General features: G+C 38.8%; 1 protein-coding gene across 10 annotated transcripts in view; it reads left to right on the top strand.

Moving 5' to 3' along the window:
* Nucleotides 1-25,290, top strand: part of IFT88 (intraflagellar transport 88) — a 253,201-nt gene that overhangs the window by 222,177 nt on the left and 5,734 nt on the right. The window contains exon 25 of one of the 10 annotated variants that reach the window (XM_064275369.1): nucleotides 1,451-24,690. The exons of the other annotated variants lie outside the window; for them this stretch is intronic. Within the exon in view, the coding sequence (XP_064131439.1) occupies nucleotides 1,451-1,473 (23 nt within the window). The 3' untranslated portion in view covers nucleotides 1,474-24,690. Of the gene's footprint in view, nucleotides 1-1,450; nucleotides 24,691-25,290 lie in introns of those variants that run through there. 10 annotated transcript variants of the gene reach the window in all.

Genomic DNA, 25,290 nt, shown 5'->3' with positions numbered 1-25,290 from the left:
CTTCTATGACTTGTGACATCATTACTTACTAAGAAACTTTAAGTTTCCTTCCCTTCTTCCCCGGTAAACAAAATCTGCCTTCTTTCTATGCTTCAGGGGATAATATAAATTAAACTTAGTAGAAATATAGTGGTCTTGAAGTTAATTGAAAAACAGTGCTAAGTTGGGATCTGTAAATATGCTTACCATCTCCAGTATTGACACGTGAGACCATCATGCACATGTGACCCAGGTCCTAACCTCATCTCTTACATGTGCTTGTGATCTCGCAGTTAGGACCTAGGTTAGGTAGGCCTTTCATTCACTCACCATTTCATTCATTCACTCATCCAACATTTGTTGGATACGTAACATGTCCCAGGCACTATGCTAAATGCCAAGAACATAGGAATGGATGAGACATGGTACTTGTGCTCCAGCAATTAGAATCTACTTAAAAGACAGACATATTTCTAATGCTGCTGAGAGTGACAGAAATGCACGTTTCCTAGGAATAGAAACTACAGTTGAAACAAAGATTCCTTCTTGAATTTAGAGCACTGCTTTGTGAATATGTTTAGGTGCTTACAATCAGCAGCATCTAGTTCTAACCAAACCACCTGATTCTCCAGGGATCAATCCAGCTTCTCCAACTGAATCTCACCGACTGACCTGTTTACCTTTAGTCTACAGGAGCGCTTAGCCAGAGCTTGCAAAATTAGTAGAAGCATTGAACCTCAGTCCAAAACAAACTCTGCCACATCAATGAGTAGAAATTTTGTCTCTTCACCCCTTCATTATGGATTCTGCCATCTCCTTGTTACTGCTATCTTGTGTCATTGAGTCGATAGCGACTCATGGCAACTCCACGTGTTACAGAGTAGAACTGCTTCATAGGGTTTTCTTGGCTATAATCTTTATGAAAGCACGTTGCCAGGCCTTTTCTTCCACGATGCTGTTAGGTGGGTTTGAATCACTAACCTTTTCGTTACCAGTCAAGTACAAACCATTTGTACCACCCAGGGACATCACTATCTCCTTACTGTCTCTCAGTCTCCAGATGTGTCCTCATTTCCTAATACCCCACCACCACCACCAATTCCTACCTAATCTATTTACTTGGCCCTCCAGGGTTGGATTTAGCTGAGTCCTGAGTCTGAGAGATCGGGTCTAACAGTTCTCCATAAGCCAGAGAAAGCTATGCAGGTCCACAACCCATTATCCAAAATCTCTGGAGCCAGATGTGTTTTGGAATTCAGATTTTTTTGGAATTTAGAAAAGTAGCATGTGCAGTAGCCATATATCATGTAGCACATATTTCTCATTAATAAAGTGAAACTTATGAATATTCACACTAAGGATAAATAATGACTTTATCGAAGGTAGATAGCTTCAAATCGGGTCAAGTTTTATACCCAGTGAGTTCAGGTATTACCACCAAGTAAGTTGCAACCAAACTTGGTTTTCACAGCTTTTTGGAATACGGAATTATAGATGAGGAATCATGGACCTATACCAAAAATGTTCGTTACGACCAAGAAGTCAACAGAGAAGGCATTGCACGTCAATTAAAAGAAACTTCGGAAGATTTACCAGACCAACTCAATGCTGCTACCTTACTCATAGAAAGCAGAAATACCTGATATGAGCTGTCTTGAAATTGAGTGTTCCTTTAAGGAGATAATCATCTTGAGTGACCCCTAAGGAATTGTTAATTATCTGATAAAATTATAGAACCAGCTTTACCACCCTGTAAGAATCTTAAACTTCATTTTGAAAATCTTAATTTCAGTATAACCAATGAATCCCTCCAAAACATCAGCAACCTTAGGTTAAGTTCACAGAGCTTTCTCTGGGTAATATTTAAGTTAATGAAATGTTGCCAGTGTTAACCACTAAATCTGAGACTGAGTTACCCAGATGTCTTCACCTTTAAAACCTGATTCAGGACTGACTTCCTAATGAGATGCTGGAACCTCCCTTAAAAATTGAATAGGTTGATGCTGTCCCGGAGACTAAAGGCACAGTTTCCAGCGTACCACTCCAAGAAAGTGTCCCACAGCAGACTCAGATGTCTGCCTCTCAGATAAAGCAGTGAGGTGTGCCTCAGAGGCCGCTGGGTACCAGATCCTTTGACATGAATGGATAGCTTCTTAAGGCAACCTTCCACACACACACACAAACCAAACTCATTGCTGTCCAGTCAATTCCAACTCATAGTGATCCTGTAGGAGAGAGTAGAATTGCTCCATATGGTTTCCAAGGATTTGAACTGCCAACTTCTTGGTTAGCAGCCATAGCTCTTAACCACTATACCACCAAGGCTTCCACCTTTCACACCAAAACAAAAAACCAAACCCAGTGCCATCGAGTCAATTCCGACTCCTAGTGACCGTATAGGACAGAGTAGAGCTGCCCCATAGAGTTTCCAAGGAGCATCTGGCGGATTCAAACCGCCGACCCTTTGGTTAGCAGCCGTAGCACTTAACCACTACACCACCAGGGTTTCCACCTTTCACACATACTCTTTAAATCATATGTGCCTCAGAACTAACAGGAAGAGTCTTTGATAAACAGAATGAGAGGGCTTCACCTGAGCTGGAATTGTCCTCCAAAGTTAAGTCCTAGGTCAGTGAAGCAAATACTGATGATGTATGAAAGGTAAGGTTGCCCCGGATCTGATACCAAGGCATAAAAGAGAGGTCTTTCTGAGAAAACTTCACCCCTGGTCTTGGCCTTCCCTCACTACTACTTCTTTTACCAATTTTCATTGCTCCCATCTGGTCCATTTCAGTCCAACACAAACAGCCAATCCTCATGCACAAATGAACTCTATTCTCACAAGAGGGGATTTTGGAGTAGAAACTGCATGCTGTTGAGGCATATTTACAAGGAGAGTTTCTTGTTACTTGGTTCTCTTGGCACAAGTGTAAAGAGCTAAACAGTCCCTTCCAGGTATGCTTTTTTCTTTTTTTTTTTTCCCTACTGCTTACCTTTTTATTCCTTACTTCCTGACGCTTGGAACTGCGTGTCATCCCAGACTTCTGCACTTTCATCTCACAGTCCAGGTTTGAGCTCCTCTTTTGGTGAATGTTGCTAGTGCCATCCCGACACTTGTCTCCTTCCTCTGGTTTTTGGCATAGGCTACACCAAGGCCATTCTCAGGCTTCAAAGCAGGAAAGCGCCATATTGTTTATTCTTCTCTCTCTTTCTCCTTCCTTCTGCCTTGTGGGGCCCCACCCCAGGGCCCAGTATAGCATATTATCGATGCCTACCTGTCCTCGCCTCTGTGTTCCTCCCCACCCATCACCACACCAGTCATTCTTGCTTGGTGGGCAGCATTCACTGATCCATTTATAATATCCCTGTTCAGGAGTTCCCAGTACAAATTTACGTGTCAAAAGTATCCTCAATCTTACCTGTCTTCCACTTCTAACCTGTGAGATCTAGACAGTCACATTTATATTTTAACATGGAAATATTGGGTCACCCTGGAGGCACAGTGGTTAAGAGCTCAGGCTGCTAACCAAAAGGTCAGCAGTTCAAATCCACCAGCCTCTCCTTGGAAACCCTATAGGGGAGTTCTGCTCTGTTCTGTAGGGTTGTTATGAGTCAGAACCGACTCAACAGCAACAGGTTTTTTGTTTGTTTGTTTCCTATCTGGATTAGATTCACAGTTCAGGTAGGAGAAAGGGGCAGTTACTTTTATATGAATCCAAGTTAGGCCTGTCTTAATTAAGCTAGTATAATATGGTCAAACAAATGCAGATTTATTGATCTCACATTCTTAGAGTGCCTACAACTAGATTTTTAAAGTATTTCCTAGGACAAGACCCTACAGAATTTTAATTAATACATCAGAATTATTAACTTATATAACAGCTATCTCTGAAATGCATGCGAGCCTTTGAAAATTGGTCTTTTTGGTGGATCAGACTAACCTCATAGAAACCTTATCTTTGCTGCTAATTTATATAGTACAGGTAGTCACTGGATTACAAACGAGTTCCATTCCTAAATCTGTGTTTAAGTCGATTGTACATAAGTAGAAACAGGTACAGTTCATGTCTAACATCATTTAGTCAATGTTTGTCTACACTAAAACATCTTTAACATAATAATACAGTATAATAATAATAATGTTTTGAAGCAACATCCCAAAGTAGCCCATGTTTGTTATTACAAGCCATTGTATATACCTCACATTTTTAATATAATAGGCTTTAGAGGGGCTGGTTCGAACCGTGAGTTGTACGTAAGGTGGGCATTTGTAAACCGAGGACTACCTGTAATCTTTTCTGTGTGATAACTGAACCTCAGCTCCCTTCCTCACCAGTGGTTCTCTCACTTTAGCATGTATCAGAATTACCTAAAGGCCTATTAAAACAGATTGCTGAATCCCAACCCCAGAGTTTCTGAATCAGTAAGTCTGTGATAGGGTTCAAGAATTTGTATTTCTAACACGCTCACAGGTGATGCTGATTCTGCTGTTCCTGGGAACCACTGCTTTATATTAAATGAGATAATGTGTTGTAGGGTGTATAAAAAGATAGCAACTACCATTCCACCACATCCACATTCACAGTATGTGACCCTCTGTAGTCATCCAGGCTCTGGTTCAAGCCACCAGCCTCAGACCCTGGCTCTGTCACTGTTTCGTGTTCTGTCTTTGAAAAGTGACTTGTAACTTTTCTAAAGCTTCAGTAAGACAGTTTTATTAAATGAAGCAATCCACGGAATGTGCTTAACACAATGCCTGGCATATACTGGATGCTGAATGAATGTTGGTGATTAAGGGCTCAGCTGCTAACCAATTCCAATCCACCCAGTGGCTCTGAGGGAGAAGAGACCTCAAGATTTGCTCCCATAAAAGATTATAGCCTAGGAAACTCTGTGGGGCAATTCTACTCTGTCCCATGGGGTCACAGTGTGTCATATTTGACTGATGGCACCTAACAACACCAAATTATTATTACTATTTTATACAAATTGTGTTGAAAAGGAATAGTGCCTGGTTTAGAATTTTCAGTATTCATTGCAGAATTTTCAGCATTTGAGTTTGTTTTTATACAATTAACTTGAAATGAAATGAGCTTGTTTTATTTAACTACTTGAAGTGGAAATGCAGCTCAGTCCCAAAACATCAGTCAATTCAGAAAAATAAATAAGTAAAAATAAGCCATACTGAAAGCTTCCAAAAGTGCAGGTATATTCTATGGTTTCAGAGTCTTGGTAGTCAACAATATAGTGTCCATGAATAAAATAGATGAGCAGAATAACTATACTCCTTCTTGTTGCACTGGGGCATTTAAAAGGCAAGAAAGCCACAGAACACATCTCCTTCCCATGTGTATCTGTTCACTCAGGAGAATGCCATTTCTTGTACAGCATTTTCTACTTCAGCATGATAGTTGCATTTTGTGACTTATTTTGGGTACTGTGTTACTAAGATTTCATTTTAAAATTGTTTTTCCTTTACTTTTTGTGATTTTTAATGGTTTGCTGTATTTTTTAGTTTGTTTTTTATTATGTCTTGGGTGTGAACTTTTCCTATTAGAATGTATCTCTTAATTTTATAATGAAAAGAATTTTACAATGAAATTCACTGGGATACCATGACTCAGTGAAGCGAAATTCACTTTACAGTCAACTTTTTGAGGAACATCTATTTTATAAAGTATATTGTAACCGTGTTTTATTTTTTAAAAATTAAAGTGTTACTTTAAGGGTGAGCAAGTTCTTTGATTAGAATACCTTTTCACAGTTTTGCTGGGCCTTGATGGTGTCACAAACAAGGAACAACTTAAAGCAGTTCCTAATTCATGGCAGCGGCCCAGTATAGGTTAGTGCAGTTATTATTGTTCCTATTTGTCAAAAGGAATACATGGAAGTACCTGCAGTTTAGTGTCCACATATAATATGAGGATCCATATTACCTCTTCTAGACATATGACTTTTGAGTTGTCATTTTCAGTGTTTTTCCTATTGCGATAGGGTCATGAAGATAAATATGAACAAATGTACCACTGTCTGACAATGAAGTTTTTAAAAAATGACTTTTGAAACAAATATGTTAGAAAATATATATACAAATGAGTGTTGGTTTTCGAAGTTACCAACTTAGAAACCTGAATATTTATTCCAGTAATGCTACTATTAATAAAACATTTGTGAAATTCCTCTTTTAAAATTGCAGTCAGAGTCAAATTATTAAAAACACAGGAAATCCAGTCACAAAGTTTTACAGGGGTGTGCGCGTATGTGTGTGTATGTATGTATGCGGTGGCACAGTGGTTAAGAACTCAGACGGCTAACCCAAAGGTCAGCAGTATGAATCCACCAGCTGTTCCTTGGTAACCCTGTAGGGCAGTTGTACTCTGTCCAATAGGGTCGCTATGAGTTGGAATCGACTCAACAGCAACGGGTTTGATTTTTTTGGTTTTTTGTATTCATATACATACATACTCTATCAGTTCTTTTTATCCCCTTTTTTCCTCTCTACCTTTCTGCCTTTACATCAGCAAAGAGGCATTTGTCAAGTTCCTGACCAAGTGGGTTCTCAGTGAACACCAACTCCCTTCCAGCTTCTTCTCTACCCTCTTTATATGCCAGGCTCTGAGTTACACATTTGGGATACAAAATAGAATAAATGATAGTCTTTGTCCCTCTGGAGCCTTGAGCTTAGCTGTAATGTATCCACTTGGACTCCTGTGATTACTCATTTTTCTAGACTTTTTTTTTTCAAGTCCCTTCTTTGCTGCCTTAAAATCTCTATCTTCATTCTTGCTTTTCCCTGTTTTCTTGTCATGTTTGCTAGGACTAATTCTCCCATTTATGCTTTGGTTCTTTCATTGCTGAATCAATTCTCTGATTGCTCACGTCTTCACTGACTCCCTCCACAGACTTTCCCTCTCTTCAGTTGAGTGTTGCCTATTACGGTAGCTCAGAAGGTCAACTTTTCCATTTTTGACCTATTCACATTAGCTGTTTTGTTGGGTAATCAGTTAGATCAATGAAATAGGTGAGGGGTGAAGTGAAGCTAAGAATCGCAGCTTTGGCAGTGTAAGAATGAGCTGAAATTTTCAAAGGTCTAAAATTACATGATGATTATGTCATTTGTGTTGATGATGCCATGTCGAAGTCCTAACCCCCAGAACCAGTGAATGTGACCTTATTTGGAAATACGGTCTTTGAAGATGTGATTAAGTTAAGACGAAGTCATACAGGATTAGGGTGGGTCTTAGTCCAGTGACTAGTATTCTTATAAGTGTAGGGAAATAAGGGCACAGACACAGGACACACAAGGAGAATGCAATGTGACGGCAAAGGCAGAGACCGGAGTAATGCTTCCATAAGCCAAGGAATACCAAGGATTGCCTGCAACTACCAGAAGCTAGAAGAAGGGCATAGACAGATTCTTTCTCTGAGCCCTCAAGAAGGAAGGAACCATGCTGCACCTTGATTTCAGACTTCTACCCTCTAGAACTGGGAGAAAACATTTCTGTTGTTTTAAGCCACCCAGTTTATGGTACTTTGTTATGGCAGCCCTGGGAAACCAATAAGGAGGGTACTTTGGTATGCTGCCCCATAACTTTGGAAAGGGGCAGAGGCAAAAGAAGATCAGCTTCCTCATAATAAGAGGTTAGGTCATTTGTGCGTCAGGCTATAGAATACTAGAAGTAAATTTGGCAGTAGATTCATGCTAAAGGTCTCAAAGGTGTGGTCTGATGCTCTTCAGTATCTTCAGGTGTAAACAAAAATTTTCTCATGTTTATGGAATGTGAGTAGATTTTTCTTAGTGATTACATCTTGTTATCTTGTTGTTATTAGCTGCCATTGAGTTGGCCCCTGACTTACGGTGACCCCATGCACAACAGAAGGAACTGCTTCCCAGTCCTGCATCATCCCTATGATTGGTTGTGGATCATAAGGTTTCATTGGCTGATTTTCAGACGTAGATTGCCAGGCCTTTGTACTCAGTACAAAGCATCATTAAAAAAAAAAAAAAAAACCCACTGCTGTTGAGTCGATTCCAACTCATAGCGACCATATAGCATCACGGCAGCACACAAATCACCACTGACAGATGGGTGGTGGCTGCACATGAGGCTTCACTTGCTTGGAATCAAACTCAAGTCTCTAGCATAGAACCCCTGAACCACCATTGCCCTCAGATTGCATCTTGTTGTTGTTGTGAGGTACCATCAAGTTGGTTCCAACTTACAGCGACCTGTTGAACAGAGTAGAACTGCCCCGTAGGATTTCCAAGGAGTAGCTAGCTGGTGGATTTGAACTGCTGACCTTTTGTATCTTAGAAGGTGCTAAATTGAGTATCGCCTCGGGGATGGAAGAGAGAAAGGCAAAAAATAACCTTTTTAAAATGTCTACTGGATAATGTAATCAGAGCTTATAACCCACCAAAAGAGAATTATTTAAGAAGATATTTGAAAGCGTAAGGTCCACTATGTTTGTAATTATATTTAGAGGAATGGGAAAAATTTGTTAGAAGGTTCAATTTGGATAGCACTCTCAAAAAATATGAAACTGATAGAGGACAGTTAATAGTCTTCCTGGCTTAAGAGCAGGAGGATGTCAAAGAGTTATGTAGTAATTAGTGGACCTTCAAGTCTAAAAAGGCTATTTGATTTTTCAACTGAGATAGCATCAGTACACTGCTGGAGGTAAAAATCAGATTACAATGATTTAACAGTAAAGTAGGCTACTGGGAAGTGGAGAAGAGGATATAAACTTTTCTTTCATGTATGGTGATAAATATATTCACTAACCAATAGTGAAAGAAATGCAAACTAACCTATAAAATAAGCAAAAGTTTTTTTAAAGAATAGTTTTCAGGGATAGCAAGGATAAGATGAGATGGGCATTCTTTATAAACTAAACATGGCTGGTGGGAATTTAAAGTGGTGTCCCATTCTGGGAATCACTTTGGTAATGTTTATCAAGACCTTTAAAATGTCCATACCCCCTGATAAGAACCTATTTTAAAGATAAAATCAGATTCAGACAGAATTATGTACAGACATGTTGATGGTATTTATGATAGGAAACATTGGAAATAAATGCTTACCTGGAGACAGTCCCAGGTCAAGCCATCCCCTCTAAAATTATACCCCCTGCTGCAATTATTGCAGGCTCCCTTCTCCTCCTCTGGAATGAGATGCTGGTCGTACTTTCTCGTCTGATCTTCAGGGGGCTTGGGAGCACCAAAGCCTTAGATCATTTCATATAACAGCTTCCAGAGATGATAGAATTTCTGAGACACAGTCTTATTTGCAAGTAGGGCATAATGAGTAATGGCAATTACACAGTGAGATTTTCCTTTTCACTTTCCTCTAAACAAAATAATGTTCATTTAAATGCATAGAGAAATTAATAAAATGAGAAAAATTCAGGAAAAGAAGTTATTTTTATTGGGTTTTTAAAATGTGTTATAGTGTGACATCACGGGAATTGTAATTAATAGTAAATGTTTAAGGAGAGTCCCCCAGACAGACTGTAAAGTACCTCTAAAGACTGCGTGCTGTGGCTGCTTCTGCCTCCATCATGGGTGAAACAGCTTAGGGTGCAGAGTAGCAGCACAATTAATACTCATTAGAATTTTTAAATATCTTGGTAGTATTAAAGATTTTTTTTTAATTTGTGTTTTTTTCTTATTTTCATTACTCATGTGAATGTATTATGTACTTAATGTTGCAAAATCACTGACTTTTAATCTGATAAAATCTCTGCATATAATTTGTTCAAAGTAATAACAAAATGAAGTGCATTGCTTTTAGTCTTCTCTTTGCAGTTTTTAAAATTCAGCTTTCAATTTATCTACCACTCTAAAACACTTTCATGCTCTTGACTGTATTCTTTCTAAATAAGCAATGACTGTCTCCCTTTGGAAGCTAAATGCATTTTTTATTTGACGAGAATATATGGTGAAAGTTTATGTAGTCAGCCTCCAAACCTTACTTCATTTGCTTCTTGCATAGAGCCTGTGTTATAAAACTCACTTTCTCACAAAAAAAGAGCTTCTCATATTTAAAACCTGTAGTATTCTCAAATGTCACAAATAGGTCACCTTCTTAGTAGGAGCTGCCTTGTAAAAACATCAGTCAAGGCCAGATGTAATCTCTTACCAAGCAGAAATTTTGTGAGGTTTTTTCCCAAGTCTCAAGATTGGGAACTTGGTAATATGACAAGAGGGTCTAACCTGTTCTGAGGATAGAAGAGGTGGCTAAAACATAGCACTGTGAAAATAAATCAGGAATTCACTTTGTCAGGATGTTTAACTGTCATTATTAACACGGTCACATTCCATAGTCACCCAGGCCATGAGACTGGAGACAATAAATGTCTGTTCTTTAAAGCCACCAACTTTGTGGTATTTTGTAATGGCAGTTTTAAGATACTCACTGTCCAAACTCAAACTATCTAGACTCAGGAATCAGATTCACATAGTGGGTAATATTTGCATATTCTAAGTATGACAAAGGAATAGAAGACTATAAAAATGGCTAGGCAGATTGGAAAAAGCCAAATAGTACTTCCAGAAATGAAAATACAATTTAAATTAGAAAGTCAATAGATGGGTTTAAAGCAGATGTTGGCAAACTGCAGCCATATCCTGCCCAGGCTACCACTTGTTCCAATAAAGCTTTATTGAAAGACAGCCATGTTCACTCCTTTATTGTCTCTGGCTGCTTTCCTGCTGCAATGTCAGAGTTAAGTAATTGCAACAGAGACCATACGACATGCATATCATAAAATATTTATTGTCTGTCTCTTCACAGAAAAAATTTGCCAACCCTAAAGAGCAGATTAGATCAGATGGAGAGAGTTTATGAACTGGAAGATATAGCTGAAGAAATTACCCAGAATGCAGCACAGAGAGTCAGAGTGATAGAAAATGAGAAGTTAAGAGACATGAAGGATGTAGTGAAAAGTTCTAACATACATTTAATTAGAAAGAACTGGGGAGAGCAATAATCAAGAAGATAATGGCTAAGAATTTTTTAGAATTGATGAAATCCTCATTTACGAAGCGAAATAAATTTCAAGTGGAATAAATAAAGTAATATTATGTGCATCATTGTCAAATTACAAAATATGAAAGAGAAATTCTTGCTGACTTCTCAACATCTACATGGAAGCCAGAAGATATCAAAATGTCTTTAAGGTGCCTAGAGAAAATAACTGTTACTTGGGATTGTATGCCATTGGGCTTGTGTACTTCAAGAATGAGGGCATCATAAAGTCATTTTCAGAAGATCTTTTAACCAACAGATCCTCATTAAAAAAAAAGAAAAAGCCAGAAGTAAAATGCGAAATACACCATTAAATCTAAACATATATTAAATATTTAAAATAATGTCAGTGATCTAAATTGTCAATTTTTTTAATTAATGTAAACCTAAAATCCTTTTTTTTTAATCCTGGACAACAGTAGAATTTAAGGCAAGGATGTGAGTGGTGGTGATAAGAATTAAAGCATTTGAAGAAATACTGTTTGGAAGGAAAGTAAGGATGGTGAATTTTAGACTTAGTTAACTTAAATGTACATGTTAAAATGCCTAAAATAATTAGTAAGTATTAAAATAATAGAAATGAGATGTATAACTTCCAAACTAGTAAGAGGCAAAAAAAAAAAAATACAATAAGCAAGGAAATCAAAGGTGTTGTATATGACTTCAGAAATGGTAGATACCAAATTTTTTTCATTGATAAGTCAGTGGAACAAAATATAGTGTCTAGAAATAGAATAGAAATATAGTGTCTGGAAATAGACCCAAACATATATGGTCAATTAATTTTTGACAGCGGTGCAAAAAGCAACAAATGGTGCTGGAACAAGTGGATAGCCATATGCAAGAAATTTAATCTCGACCCATATTTTGCATCATATACAAAATTAATTCAAAGGCATGACCAAGATGGCAGAGTAGTCAGATGCTTCCAGTGAGCCCTCTTACAACAAAGACCTAAAAAAGCAAGTGAAACAATTATATATATGACAGGTTAGAAGTCCTGAACATCAAAAGCAAAGTTATGAAATCGGACTGAGTGAAGGCAAGAGAGAGAGAGTTCAGAAGCGGCAAGGAGTTGGCCAGACCTGATTCAGTGGGAAACAGTGCCCCTCAGACACGATCCCCAGGAGCAACCATGGTGGGGTAGGACACGGTTTCCTCAGGAGAGATAGGAAGCTGCACAGTCTGCTCACACTTCCAGAACCAGAGAATAACAGTGCTCTAGGCAAAAGCTAAGTACTTGCATTTATTTTACCATGTTCCAGACCCCAAGCTGGTTTCAGTGGCTGTCGATTTCCCAGAGACCAAGATAGGTCCTGCTGAGTGCTCTGAGCCATTCTTCCAGCCTTGGAGGAATTAACATTTGGAGGAAAAGATAATCTGCCAACTCCACTAAGCTGGGGCACTCAGGACAGAAGCGGCTCCTGTCCAGGCACAAACAGTCCATGGACTTTGAATAGCTTTCACCCCTGCATGGACCTGTGCAGGCGCATTTCCGGAGATTAGGCCGTTATTGGCAGAATGTGTATGTGCTTGAGATCTGACATCAACTGTTTGAGCGATGTGGTAGAAAGGTGGGTTTTTGATGTTTGACACCACATTGCCTATTAAACAGGGTCCTCACCTACCCACATCAAGGGCCTGAGGACCGGTGGCTCCACCCACGTCACCTAGTCACCTGCGACAGAGGTCCAAGGATAAGTGGTGCCTCCCAGTCCTTACAACCAAAAGCGTTGGGTGCCCATGGTCCGGCTTCAGAACCCACACACCTGTGCACTGTAGGGAATATGGACGTACTTTTCTCACACTCGGGGATGGTTGTCACCTCCTGCCTTGTTCAGAGTGTGACCTTCCTGCTGCAAGCAGATACCTGTGCCTACACCGATCATCCCTGCCCCTCTAAGACTGTAGGACAGACCCGGTAACACACACTTGATGACCAACTACCTGGACACCTGAGCTGAATCCATACAAGAAAAATCAGGTAAAAGAATTTTAAAAAGTGAAGAAACCCTAAGAATCATGTGGGATTCTATCAAGAGAAATAATCTATGAGTGATTGGAGTACCAGAACAGGGAGGGATAACCGAAAATACTCAGAGAATTGTTGAAGATTTGTTGGCAGAAAACTTCCCTGTGATATCGTAAAAGATGAGAAGATATCTATCCAAGATGCTCGTCGAACCCCGCATACGGTAGCTCTCAAAAGAAAGTCACCAAGACATAATCAAACTTGCCAAAACCAAAGTTAAAGAATTTTAAGAGTGGTTAGGGATAAACAAAAAGTCACCTACAAAGTAGAATCAATAAGAATAAACTCAGACTACTCGACAGAAACGTGCAGGCAAGAAGGCAATGTGATGACTTATATAAAGCATTGAAGGGAAAAAATTGCCAACCAAGAATCATATATCCAGCAAAACTGTCTCTCAAATATGAAGGCGAAATTAGGACATTTCCAGGTAAACAGAAGTTTAGGGAATTTATAAAAACCGAAACAAAACTAGAAGAAATAGTAAAGGGAGTTCTCGGTTTACAAAATCAATAATATCAGATAACAACCCAAGACTAGAACACAGGACAGAGCAACCAGATCTCAACCCAGATAAGGCAATCACAAAAATGAACCAATATTAAAAAAAAAAAAACACTTAAAACAGGGAAACGGTGATATCATTATGTATAAAGATGACAACATTAAAACAATAACGAGGGAATAAAAAATGTACTCATAGATCTTCATGTGGAGAGGAAGTCAAGGTGATATAAACAATAAAAGTTAGGTTTAAACTTAGAAAAATAGGGGTAAATATACAGGTAACCACAAAGGAAATTAACAGCCCTACACATCAAAAAAAAAAAAAACAAGAAAAACCTAAAGACTCAGCAGAAACGAAATGAACAACAACAAGTAAGAGGAAAATACAATATATAATTCACAAAAAATTAAGTGGAAAAAAGAAACTGTCAACAGCACATACAAAAAAAGACATCAAAATGACAGCACTAAACTCATAAAAAAAAAAAACCTATCCATAATTACGCTGAATATAAATGGACAAAATGCACAAATAAAAAGAGAGTGGCAGAATGGATTTTAAATACAAGAGACACACCTTAGAGACAAAAACAAACTCAAAGCGTGGAAAAAAATATATCAAGCAAAAAAAAAAAACAGCAAGGGTGGCAATGTTAATTTCTGACAAAACAGACTTTAAGTTAAATCCACCACACAGGACAAGGAAGAACACGATATAATTACGGGGCAGTGTACCAGGAGGATATAACCATATTAAATATTTGTGCACCCAATGACAGGGCTTTAATATACATAAACTCTAACAACATTGAAACATGAGATAGCTCCACAATAATAGTTGGAGACTTCAACACACCACTTTCACTGAAGGACAGAACATCCAGAAAGAAGCTTAGTAAAGACACAGAAGATGTAAATGCCGCAGTCAACCAACTTTACCTCATAGACATATACAGAACACTCCACCCAGCAGCAGCCATGTATACTTTCTTTCCCAGTGCCCATGGAACAGTCTCTAGAATTGACCACATATTAGGTCATAAAGCAAGCCTTAACAAGATCCAAAACATTGAAATATTACAAAGCATCTTCTCTGACCATAAAGCCATAAAAGTAGAAATCAATAGCAGGAAAAAGAAATCAAACACTTGGAAACTGAACAATATCCTGCTCAAAAATAACTGGGTTATAGAAGACATTAACGACGGAATAAAGAAAATCAGAGAATCCAGTGGGAGTGAAAACACTTCCTCAGAACCTTTCAGACTCAGCTAAAGCAGTGCTCAGAGGTCAATTTATAGCAATAAATGCACGCATCCAAAAAGAAGGGCCAAAATCAAAGAAGTATATACAACTTGAATAAATAGGATGAGAGGAGCAAAAGAAGCCCTTGGGCACCAGAAGAAATCAAATAATAAAAATTAGAGCCGAATTAAATGAAATAGAGAATAGAAAAATAATTGAAAGAGTTAACAAGACCAAAAGCTGGTTTTTTGAAAAAAATAATAAATCGATAAACCATTGGCCAAACTGACAAAACAGGAGAGGAAGCAAATAACCCAAATAAGAAACGAGATGGATGATACCAGAACAGACCCAACTGAAATTAAAAGAATCATAACAGAATAGTATGAAAAATTGTACTCTAACAAATTTGAAAACCTAGAAGAAATGGACAAATTTCTGGATACACACTACCTACCTGAACTAACACAAACAGAGGTAGAACAACTATATAAACTGATAACAAAAGAAGAGATTGAAAAGGTAATTAAAAAACTCCCAACAAAAAAAAACCCTGGCCCTGACAGCTTCACTGGAGAGTTCTACCAACCTTTCAGAGAAGTGTTAACACCACCACTACTAAAGGTATTTCAGAGCATAGAAAAAGATGGAATACTCCCAAACTCATTCTGTGAACCCAGCATATTCCTGATACCAAACCAGGTAAAGACACCACAAAAACGGAAATTACACACCTATGTCCCTCATGAAATTAGATGCAAAAATCCTCAACAAAATTCTAGCCAGTAAAATACAAGGTACCAAAAAAATAATTCACCATGATTAAGTGGGATTCATACCAGGTATGCAGGCATGATTCAGCATTACAAAAACAGTGTAATCCGTCACATAAATAGAACATAACACAAGAACCACATGATCTTACAATTGATGCCAAAAATGCATTTGACAAAATCCAACACCCATTCATTATAAAATCTCTCAGCAAAATAGGAATAGAAGGGAAATTCCTCAACATAGTAAAGGGCATTTATACAAAGCCAACAGCCAACATCATCCTAAATGGAGAGAGACTGAAAGCATTCCCCCTGAGAACAGGAACCAGACAAGGATGCCCTTTTTCGCCACTCTTATTCATCATTGTGCTGGAGGTCCTAGCCAGAACAATTAGGCTAGATAAAGAAATAAAGGGCATCCAGATTGGTAAAGAAGGAGTAAAAGTATATCTATTTGCAGATGACATAACCTTATACATAGAAAACCCTAAAGAATCCTCAAGGAAACTAATATTAGAGTTCCGCAGAGTATCAGAATACAAGATAAACATACGAAAATTGGTTGGATTCTTTACACCAACAAAGACAGCGTCGAAGAGGAAATCAATACTGTTTACAGTAGGCCCCCAAGAAGTTAAAATACTTAGGAATAAATCTAACCAGAGACATAAAAGACCTATACAAAGAAAACTATAAGACACTACTGAAAGCAACCAAAAGAGAGCTACATAAGTGGAAAAACATACCTTACTCCTGGATAGGATGACTCAACATTGTAAAAATGTAGATACAATGCAACTCCCATCCAAATTCTAACGACATTTTTTAATGAGATGGAGAAACAAATCACCAACTTCATATGTAAGGGAAAGAGGCCCCAGATAAGTAAAGCATTATTGAAAAAAAAGAACAAAGTGGGAGGCCTCACAGTACCTGGTTTTAGAACGTATTATAATGCCACAGTAGTCAAAACAGCCTGGTACTTGTATAATAACAGATACATAGACCAACGGACCAGAGTTGAGAATCCTGACGTAAATCCATTTACATACGAACAGCTGATGTTTGACAAGGGCCCAAAGTCAGTCAAATGGAGGAAGGACAGTTTGTTTAACAAATGATGCTGGCATACCTGGACATCCATCTGGAAAAAAAAAATGAAACAAGACCCATACCTCACACCATGCACAAAAACTAACTCAAAATGTATCAAAGACCTAAATATAAAATCTAAAACAGCAAAGATCATGGGAGAAAAAAATAGAATCAATGCTAGGAGCCCTAAAACATGGTGTAAATAGTATAGAAAACATTACTAACAATGTACAAACACCAGAAGAGAAACTGGATAACTGGGAACTCCTAAAAATCAAACACCTATGCTCACCCAAAGACTTCACCAAAAGAGAAAAAGATTACCTACAGACTGGGAAAAAGTCTTTAGGTATAACATTTCCATTCAATGTATGTTCTCTAAAATCTACATGATACTGCACAAACTCAACAACAAAAAGGCAAATAATCCAGTTAAAAAATGAGCAAAGGATATGAACGGGCACTTCACCAAGGAAGACATTCAAGAGGCTAACAGATACATGAGGAAATGCTCATGATCATTAGTCATTAGAGAAATGCAAATCAAAACTACAATGAGATTCCATCTCCAGGAAGGCTGGCATTAATCCAGAAAACACAAAATAGTAAGTGTTGGAGAGGTTGTGGAAAGACTGGAACACTTATACCCTGCTGGTGGGAGCATAAAATGGTATAACCACTTTGGAAATTGGTTTGGCACATCCTCAAAAAGCTAGAACTACCATACGATCCAGCAATTGCACTCCTTGGAATACATCCTAGAGAAATAAGAGCCTTCACCTGAACAGATATATGCACACCTATGTTCATTGCAGCACTGATTACAATAGCAAAAACATGGAAGCAACCAAGGTGCCCATCAGTGGGATGAATGGATAAATAAATCATGGTATATTCACTAAATGGAATACTACGCATCAGTAAAGAACAATGATGAATCCATGAAACATTTCCTAACATGGAGGAATCTGGAAGGCATTATGCTGAGTGAAATTAGACAAGTATTGTATGAGACCAGTATTACAAGAACTCAAGAAATAGTTTAAAGACAGAAGAAAATGTCCTTTGATTGTTACGAGGTTGAGGAGGGAGAGGGGCATTCACTAATTATATAATAGACAAGAACTATCTTAGGTGAAGGGAAAGACAACACACAATACGAGAGAGGTCATCTCAACTGGACTAACCCAAAAGCAAAGAAGCTTACTGAATAAACCAGACACTTCAAAGGCCAGAGTAGCAGGGATGGGGGTCTGGTTTCAGAGGACATCTAAGTCAATTTGCATAATAAAATCTAGTAGGAAAACATTCTGCATCCCTCTTTGTTGGGTGGTGTCTGGGGTCTTCAGCGCTAGCAAGTGGCCATCTAAGATGCATGAATTGGTCTCAACCCACCTGGAGCAAAGGAGAATGAAGAACAAAAGACACAAGGTCAGTATGAGCCCAAGAGACAGAAAGGGCTGCATAAACCAGAGATTCCATCAGCCGGAGACTGGAAGAACTAGATGGTGCCCGGCTACCACAGATGACTGCCCTGACAGGGAACGCAACAGAGAATCCCTGATGGAGCAGGAGAGCAGTGGAATGCAGACCTCAAGTTCTCGTAAAAAGACCAGAGTTAATGGTCTGACTGAGACGAGAAGGACCGCAGAGGTAATGGTCCCCACCTTCTGTTAGCCCAAGACTGGAACCATTCCCAAAGTCAATTCTTCCGACAGGGATTAGACTGGACTATAAGATAGAAAATGATACTGGTGAGGAGCGAGCTTCTTGGCTCAAGTAGACACATGAGACTATGTGGGCAGCTCCTGTCTGGTGGGAAAATGAGAAGGCAGAGAGGGACAGAAGCTGGCTGAATGGACACGGGGAATACATGGTGGAGAGAAGGACTGTGCTGACTTATTAGGGGGAGAGCAACTAAGAGTACATTTTTGTATGAGAGACTGACTCGATTTGTAAACTTTCACTTAAAGCACAATAAATTAAAAATAAAATTAAACAATGCAAAAAAACTCAAAATAGATCATACAGCTAAATGTAAAACTGAAAACTATAAACTTGTAGAAGAAAACATAGGAGAAAAGCTTCATGACCTTTGGTTAGTCAAAGATTTCTTAGATACAACATCAAAAGCATGACCCGTTAAAAGGAAATGGATAAATTGAACTTCATCAAAATTGAAAACTTTTCCTCCTTAAAAGACACCATCGAAAGAATGAAAAGGGAAGGCAGAGTAGGAGAAAATATTTGCAAAACACCAGAAAAGAACCTGTATCTAGAATATAAAAATAAACTCTTACAACTCAATAGTTTTTTAAAAATGGGCAAAAGATTTGAATAAACTCTTCATCAGAGAGGTATATAATGGCAAATAAGCACATGGAAAGATGGTCAATATCATTCGTCTTTAGGGAAATGCCAGTTGAAACCACAATGAAATACCACTACACATCCAGTAGAATGGCTAAAATTAAAGCCTGACCATACCAAGTATTGTGAAGTGTGGAGCAACCGAACTTCTTCACTGCTGATGGAAATACAAAATGCACAATCATTTCAGGAAATAGTTTGGTAGTTTCTTAAACATACCCACCATACGACCTAAGCATATACCTCCTAGGCATATACCCAAGAGAAATGAAACCATATATCTGCACAAAGACTCGTACACAAATATGCATAGTAACTTTACTTAAAATACCAAAACCTGGAAACAACCCAAAGGCCATCCACAGGGAAATGAATAAACAAACTGTGGCATATCTATACAGGGGAGAAAATGAATAAAATAAAAACAATAAAATGAACTACTGATATATGCAACAACAAGGCTCAATCTCTGCTGAGTGAAAGAAGCCAGGTTTGCGAGAGTGAACAAACTAAACTAGCTGCCTGGGGATGGAGGGGGAGGGGTGCATGAGTGAGTAGGGCTCGGGGGAAGGAATTTCAGAGGGGCAAAGGAAGCTTTTGGGAGTCATCAATGTGTTCATTGTTCTGATCGATTATGGTTTCACAAAACCTTTCAAACTACACAATAAATGTGTGCTGTTTCATACGTCAGTTATAACTCAGTAAATATGGGGGTAAGGGAGACGGCTCCCCTGTGCTGCTCAGTATATTGAAGAGGTTTCTGTGAGAGAAACCAGGGTCAAAATCTATTTAATATGGGCTTGAAGTATCATATGATTCTCTCAAAAGAGCCTTTTGACTTCATAAAGATAATAGAATTTCCCAAAATACTACAAAAAAAAATAATGCCTATTGTAGAAAATATATGGAACACAGTTCTACTTTGATACACATGGGGTTGCCATGAGCCAGAATCCTCTTGACAGTGACTAGTGTATTATAGAAAAATGTAGAACATTCAGATAAAAAGGAAGAAACTAAAGTTACTCAAAAATCTCACACTGAGAGGTGAGTGTGTATATGTATATGTGTGTATTTTTAAAATATGGATGATGGTTAAAGTCACCCGATTTCTTAGTTTTCCATTATATCATGTACATTTTTCTCTGACATTAAATAATTTTATGCTTATCTTAGTAAAGATTTTCTCAGGAATATAAAAGTATGCAGAATTTGAAGTCTTTTGACACATACTGCCAAATTACTAGGAAAGCTTATTCATGTCACTTCCTAACCTGTTACCTTTAAGAATTTTGGCCATTTTATTAAGCGAAATGGAATCTTAAATTTATCATCTTACATTCAGAATTACTTGAATGTTTAAATTGTGTAATATTTGATGCATACAATAGAATATGTAACTCATTTAAGTTATGAAGCATATTCATGAACCCATCATAAAACATCAGAAGCAGAACATTGTAGAAAGGGTATGGCAGGGGCTTCTGACTTTCTCTAACTTCACAAGGGGGAGGGAGAATCAAAATCAACAGCCCAAGGCTGATTTCTGTGGGAGAGAGGTCAGACATGCCTCCTCTCTCCGCCATCCTTACCAATTCTGACACCAACTATCCCTCTCACGACATTCTCTACTTCTCTGCTGAGTTCGGTAACTCATTGCAATGGCCACACAGAAGTCACAGACAGTACTCACAGTTACGGGGTTTATTAGGGAAGTAACAGATTACAATTCAGGTAACAGATTACAACTCAGGATACATTTCTTTAATCAGGACAGACTCTTCTTAGCCATGGCTCTCTCAGACCCTCAGCCTCTGACCTGTTGGGGCAAGTGTTAAAAACCTCTTTTAGCTCTGCAGATAAGTGTCCTGAGGCACCCTACTCTGCCAGTAAGCCTCAGCCTGAAAGCGCTCAGCTCCAACTCTGTGGCAAACCTAGCTCCCCCAAGTGCCCAGAGGCACCCTACTCCACCAGCAGGCCTCCTGCCCAAAGGTGCTGAATCTTTCTCGCTCTCTGGGCCAGGAAGCCCACCACACTGCCTCCTGCAGGTCTCCCCTGCTGCCATTGCTGTGCCACAGCCTCTCTCTATCTTCAGTGTTAAAGCTTGCCCTCTCTTTAATCAGTCTCCTGATTCCAGCAGCTTCTCAGCTCAGAGAGTTTCTCAGCTCAGGGATCCTGGGTCCAAAGACATGCTCCACTCCTGCCTCATTTTAAGCCTAGCAGGATAGCAGCACTGACCAATACCCTTGTTAGGGTTCATCCATCTTATTTGCGTGGTCCCACCCAGTCATTTAGTGGGAGGTACAAAGACTATGGATGGAAGGGCCACATGAAGTAATTCATTACACCACAAACATCACTATCACTAATGCACCTCCCTGTGCCATCCTTCCTTATCCCTTCCCTCCACAGGTAATCACTATGATGAGTTTTGTATTTTGCAGTTCGTTGCTTTTTCATGTCTAATTTTATCATATATGTAAACAACATATTTAATTTTTCTTGTTTTGAACTTTGTAAAAATGGTTATCATTTAGTATGTAGAGTTTTGATTTGCTTTTTTTCACTCAACGTTTCTAAGATTGAGGTTGAACATATTTATGTGTCTATTGGCCACTTGTATGTTCACCTTAGAAATTACCTGTTTGTATTCTTTGTCCATTTTTCTATAGGGTGGTTCTTTTTTTTCCTGGAATGGATTAGTTTCAAGGTTCCTGCTTACTCTAAATTCTGTGACTCTTAAGATTTTTTTATAAAAGTATCATTGGGGAGTTTTAATGTTATTTGATAAAATAATTATTCAGATAAATGGATCTCCAAAATCTTATTTTTCAGAACGTATTGTTATTTTTTGGAAACCCTGGTGGCGTAGTGGTTACGTGCTACAGCTGCTAACCAAAAGGTCCGCAGTTCGAATGAACTGGTGCTCTTTGGAGACTCTATGAGGCAGTTCTACTCTGTCTATAGTTGGAATCAACTTGATGGCAACGTTTTTTTGTTTCTTTGTTTGTTTAATTTCCCTCTCACTCCATTCCACTGCCATCAAGTCAGTTCCAACTCATAGTGACGCCATAGGGTTTCCAAGGCTGTAAATCTCTACGGAAGCAGACCGCCACATCTTTCTCCCAAGGAGCTGCTGGTGGTTTCAAATCACCAACCTTTTAGTTAGCAATTGATCATTTTAACCACTGCCCCACTGAAAAAAAAGCACTCCTTAATTTCCCTCTAACCAACCAACCTATTGCTGTCAAGTCGATTCCTACTCATAGCAACCCTACAGGACAGAGTAGAATTGCCCCCATAGAGTTTCCAAGGAGCACCTGGTGGATTACGAGCTGCTGACCTTTTGGTTAGCAGCTGTAGCACTTAACCACTACACCAGCAGGGTTTCCACATTCCCTCTAGGAGATAGGAATTGTTATTTGTTGCTATATTGAAATGAAATGTTTTGTTAGGCATAGTCCCCCTCCCCCCAGACCTACAAATGCTTTCTTGATCCATGTGCATCTGCCTATGTGTGGTAAGATTCCTTCATGAAAATGATGAAACCGAGTGGTCACAATTTACCTCAACTGGTCTTTATAATGGAAATTCTTTTTTAAAAAATGTATTTATATTTTTTCAATTGGACAGTTGAAGTTTTTCAAAGGAGATCATTTTGTAAAAGTTTGTTCTTTCCACGTGATGTGGACCCTTCAGACTGGGAATCATACAGCAGCATTTCAAAAGGGCATTGGGTACCTGGAGCAGATGTCAGGGCTCTTATGTCTATAGGAAAAGTGAAGTAAAATAAATATTGGCTAGAGCAGTGGCTCTCTAACTTTCTTGGCCTGAGCTCACTTAAGCAGTTTGAAAGACACCCATTTATACTTTTGGATAGAAAAAAAAAAAAAAAAATTAATTCTAACAAAAAATTAGAGAGGAACAAAATAATAAAAAGCATACTGGAAGACTGGTCATATTCAGTGCATTAAATTGAGAGGCTTTGTTTTCCAGGAACATCCATGATGGAGGAAAATGGTAATACTTTTGATGTGAACCCAGAAAGGACTTAGAATTTTGGTTCCACTAGCCAACCCTTAAAACTGGGGATTTTGAAGACTGTCTTGTTTTAATTCATTCCCAGAAGTATCAATAAACTAAAATATGAAATACAGTCATAAAAGAAGGGAAACCCTGGTGGCATAGTGGTTAAGAGCTACGGCTGCTAACCAAAGGGTCGGCAGTTCGAATCCTCCAGGCACTCCTTGGAAACTCTATGGGGCAGTTCTACCCTGTCCTCTAGGGTCACTATGAGTCGGAATCGACAGCACTGGGTTTGGTTGTTTGTTTGTTTTGTTTCAGAAAAGAAACGATTGGTGCAAACGGGAGGACTACTGTCATTAAAGATGAAGTTTCCATGTTGTTGTTAGGTACAGTCGAGTTGGTTCTGACTCATAGGGACCCTGTGTACAACAGAACAAAACACTGCCCGGCGCTGCACCAAGCTCATAATCATTGTTATGCTTGAGTCCACTGTTGCAGCCATTGTGTCAATCCACCTCTTGAGGATCTTCCTCCTTTAGCTGACCCTCTACTCTGCTAAGCATGATGTCCTTCTCCGGGGACTGTTCCTTCCTGATAATATGTCCAAAGTATGTGAGACGATGTCTCACCATCCTTGCTTCTAATGAGCATTCTGGCTGTACTTCTTCCAAGACACATTTGTTTGTTCTTCTGGCAGTCCGTGGTACGTTCAATATTCTTCACCACCACCATAATTCAAAGGCATCAGTTCTTCTTCAGTCTTCCCTATTCATAGTCCAGCTTTCACATGCATATGAGGTGATTGAAAACATCATGGCTTGGGTCAGGCATACCTTAGTCCTCGAAGTGACATCTTTGCATTTTAACACTTTTAAGGAGGTCTTTTGCAGCAGATTTGCCGAATGCAATACTGTGATTTCTCTTGACTGCTGCTTCCGAGAGCATTGATTGTGGATCCAAGTAAAATGAAATCCTTGACAACTTCAGTATTTTCTCTGTTTATCATGATGTTGCCTGTTGGTCCAGTTGTTTTCTTTATGTTGAGGTGTAATCCATACTGAAGTCTGTGGTCTTTGATCTTCGTCAGTAAGTGCTTCAAGTCTCTACACTTTGAGCAAGCAAGGTTGTATCATCTGCGTGTATCTCTAATTATTAATGAGCCTTCCTCCAATCCTGATGCTGCACTCTTCTTCATATAGTCCAGCTTCTCAGATTATTTGCTCAGCATACAGATGGAATAAGTATTGGGAAAGGATACAGCCCTGATGCACACCTTTCCTGATTTTAAACCATGCAGTATCCTGTTGTTCTGTTCGAATGACTGCCTCATGATGTGCAAGTTCCTCATGAGCACAATTAAGTGTTCTGGAATTCCCATTCTTCGCAATGTTATCCATAATGTGTTATGATCCACATAGTCAAATGCTTTTGCATAGTCAATAAAACACAGGTAAACATCTTTCTGGTATTTGCTTTCAGCCAGAACCCTTCTGGCATCAGCAATGGTACCCCTGGTTCTACATCCTCTTCTGAATCCAGCTTGAATGGCTAATGTACTGCCACAGCCATTTTTGAATGATCTTCAGCAAAATTTTACTTGTGTATGATACTAATTATATTGTTTGATAATTTCCACATCCTGTTGGATCACCTTTCTTTGGAATGAGTACAAATATGGATGTCTTCCAGTCAGTTGCCCAGGTAGCTGTCTTCCAAATTTCTTGGCATAGACAAGTGAACACTTTCAGCACTGCATCCATTTGTTGAAACATCTCACTTGGTATTCCATCAATTCCTGGAGCCTTGTTTTTTTGCCAATACCTTCAGTCCAGCTTGGACCTCTTCCTTTGGTACCACCAGTTCTTGATCATATGCTACCTTCTGAAATGGTTGAGCGTCAATCAATTCTTTTTGGTACAGTGACTCTGTGTAGTCCTTCCATCTTCTTTTGATGCTCCCTGTGTCATTTAATATTTTCCCTGTAGAATACTTCAATATGGCAACTCAGGGCTTGAATTTTTCTTCAGTTCTTTCAGCTTGAGAAATGCTAAGTGTGTTCTTCCCTTTTGGTTTTCTATCTCCAGGTCTTTGCACATGTCTTCATAATACTTTACTTTGTCTTCTCAAGCCACCCTTTGAAATCTTCTGTTCAGCTCTTTTACTTCATCATTTTTTCCTTTTGTTTTAGCTACTCAGTGTTCGAGAGCAAGTTTCAGAGTCTCTTCTGACA

Source organism: Loxodonta africana, chromosome 23, assembly GCF_030014295.1.
Source record: "Loxodonta africana isolate mLoxAfr1 chromosome 23, mLoxAfr1.hap2, whole genome shotgun sequence".
Taxonomy (NCBI): domain Eukaryota; kingdom Metazoa; phylum Chordata; class Mammalia; order Proboscidea; family Elephantidae; genus Loxodonta; species Loxodonta africana.
This window is presented reverse-complemented; position numbering and strand designations above follow the sequence as displayed.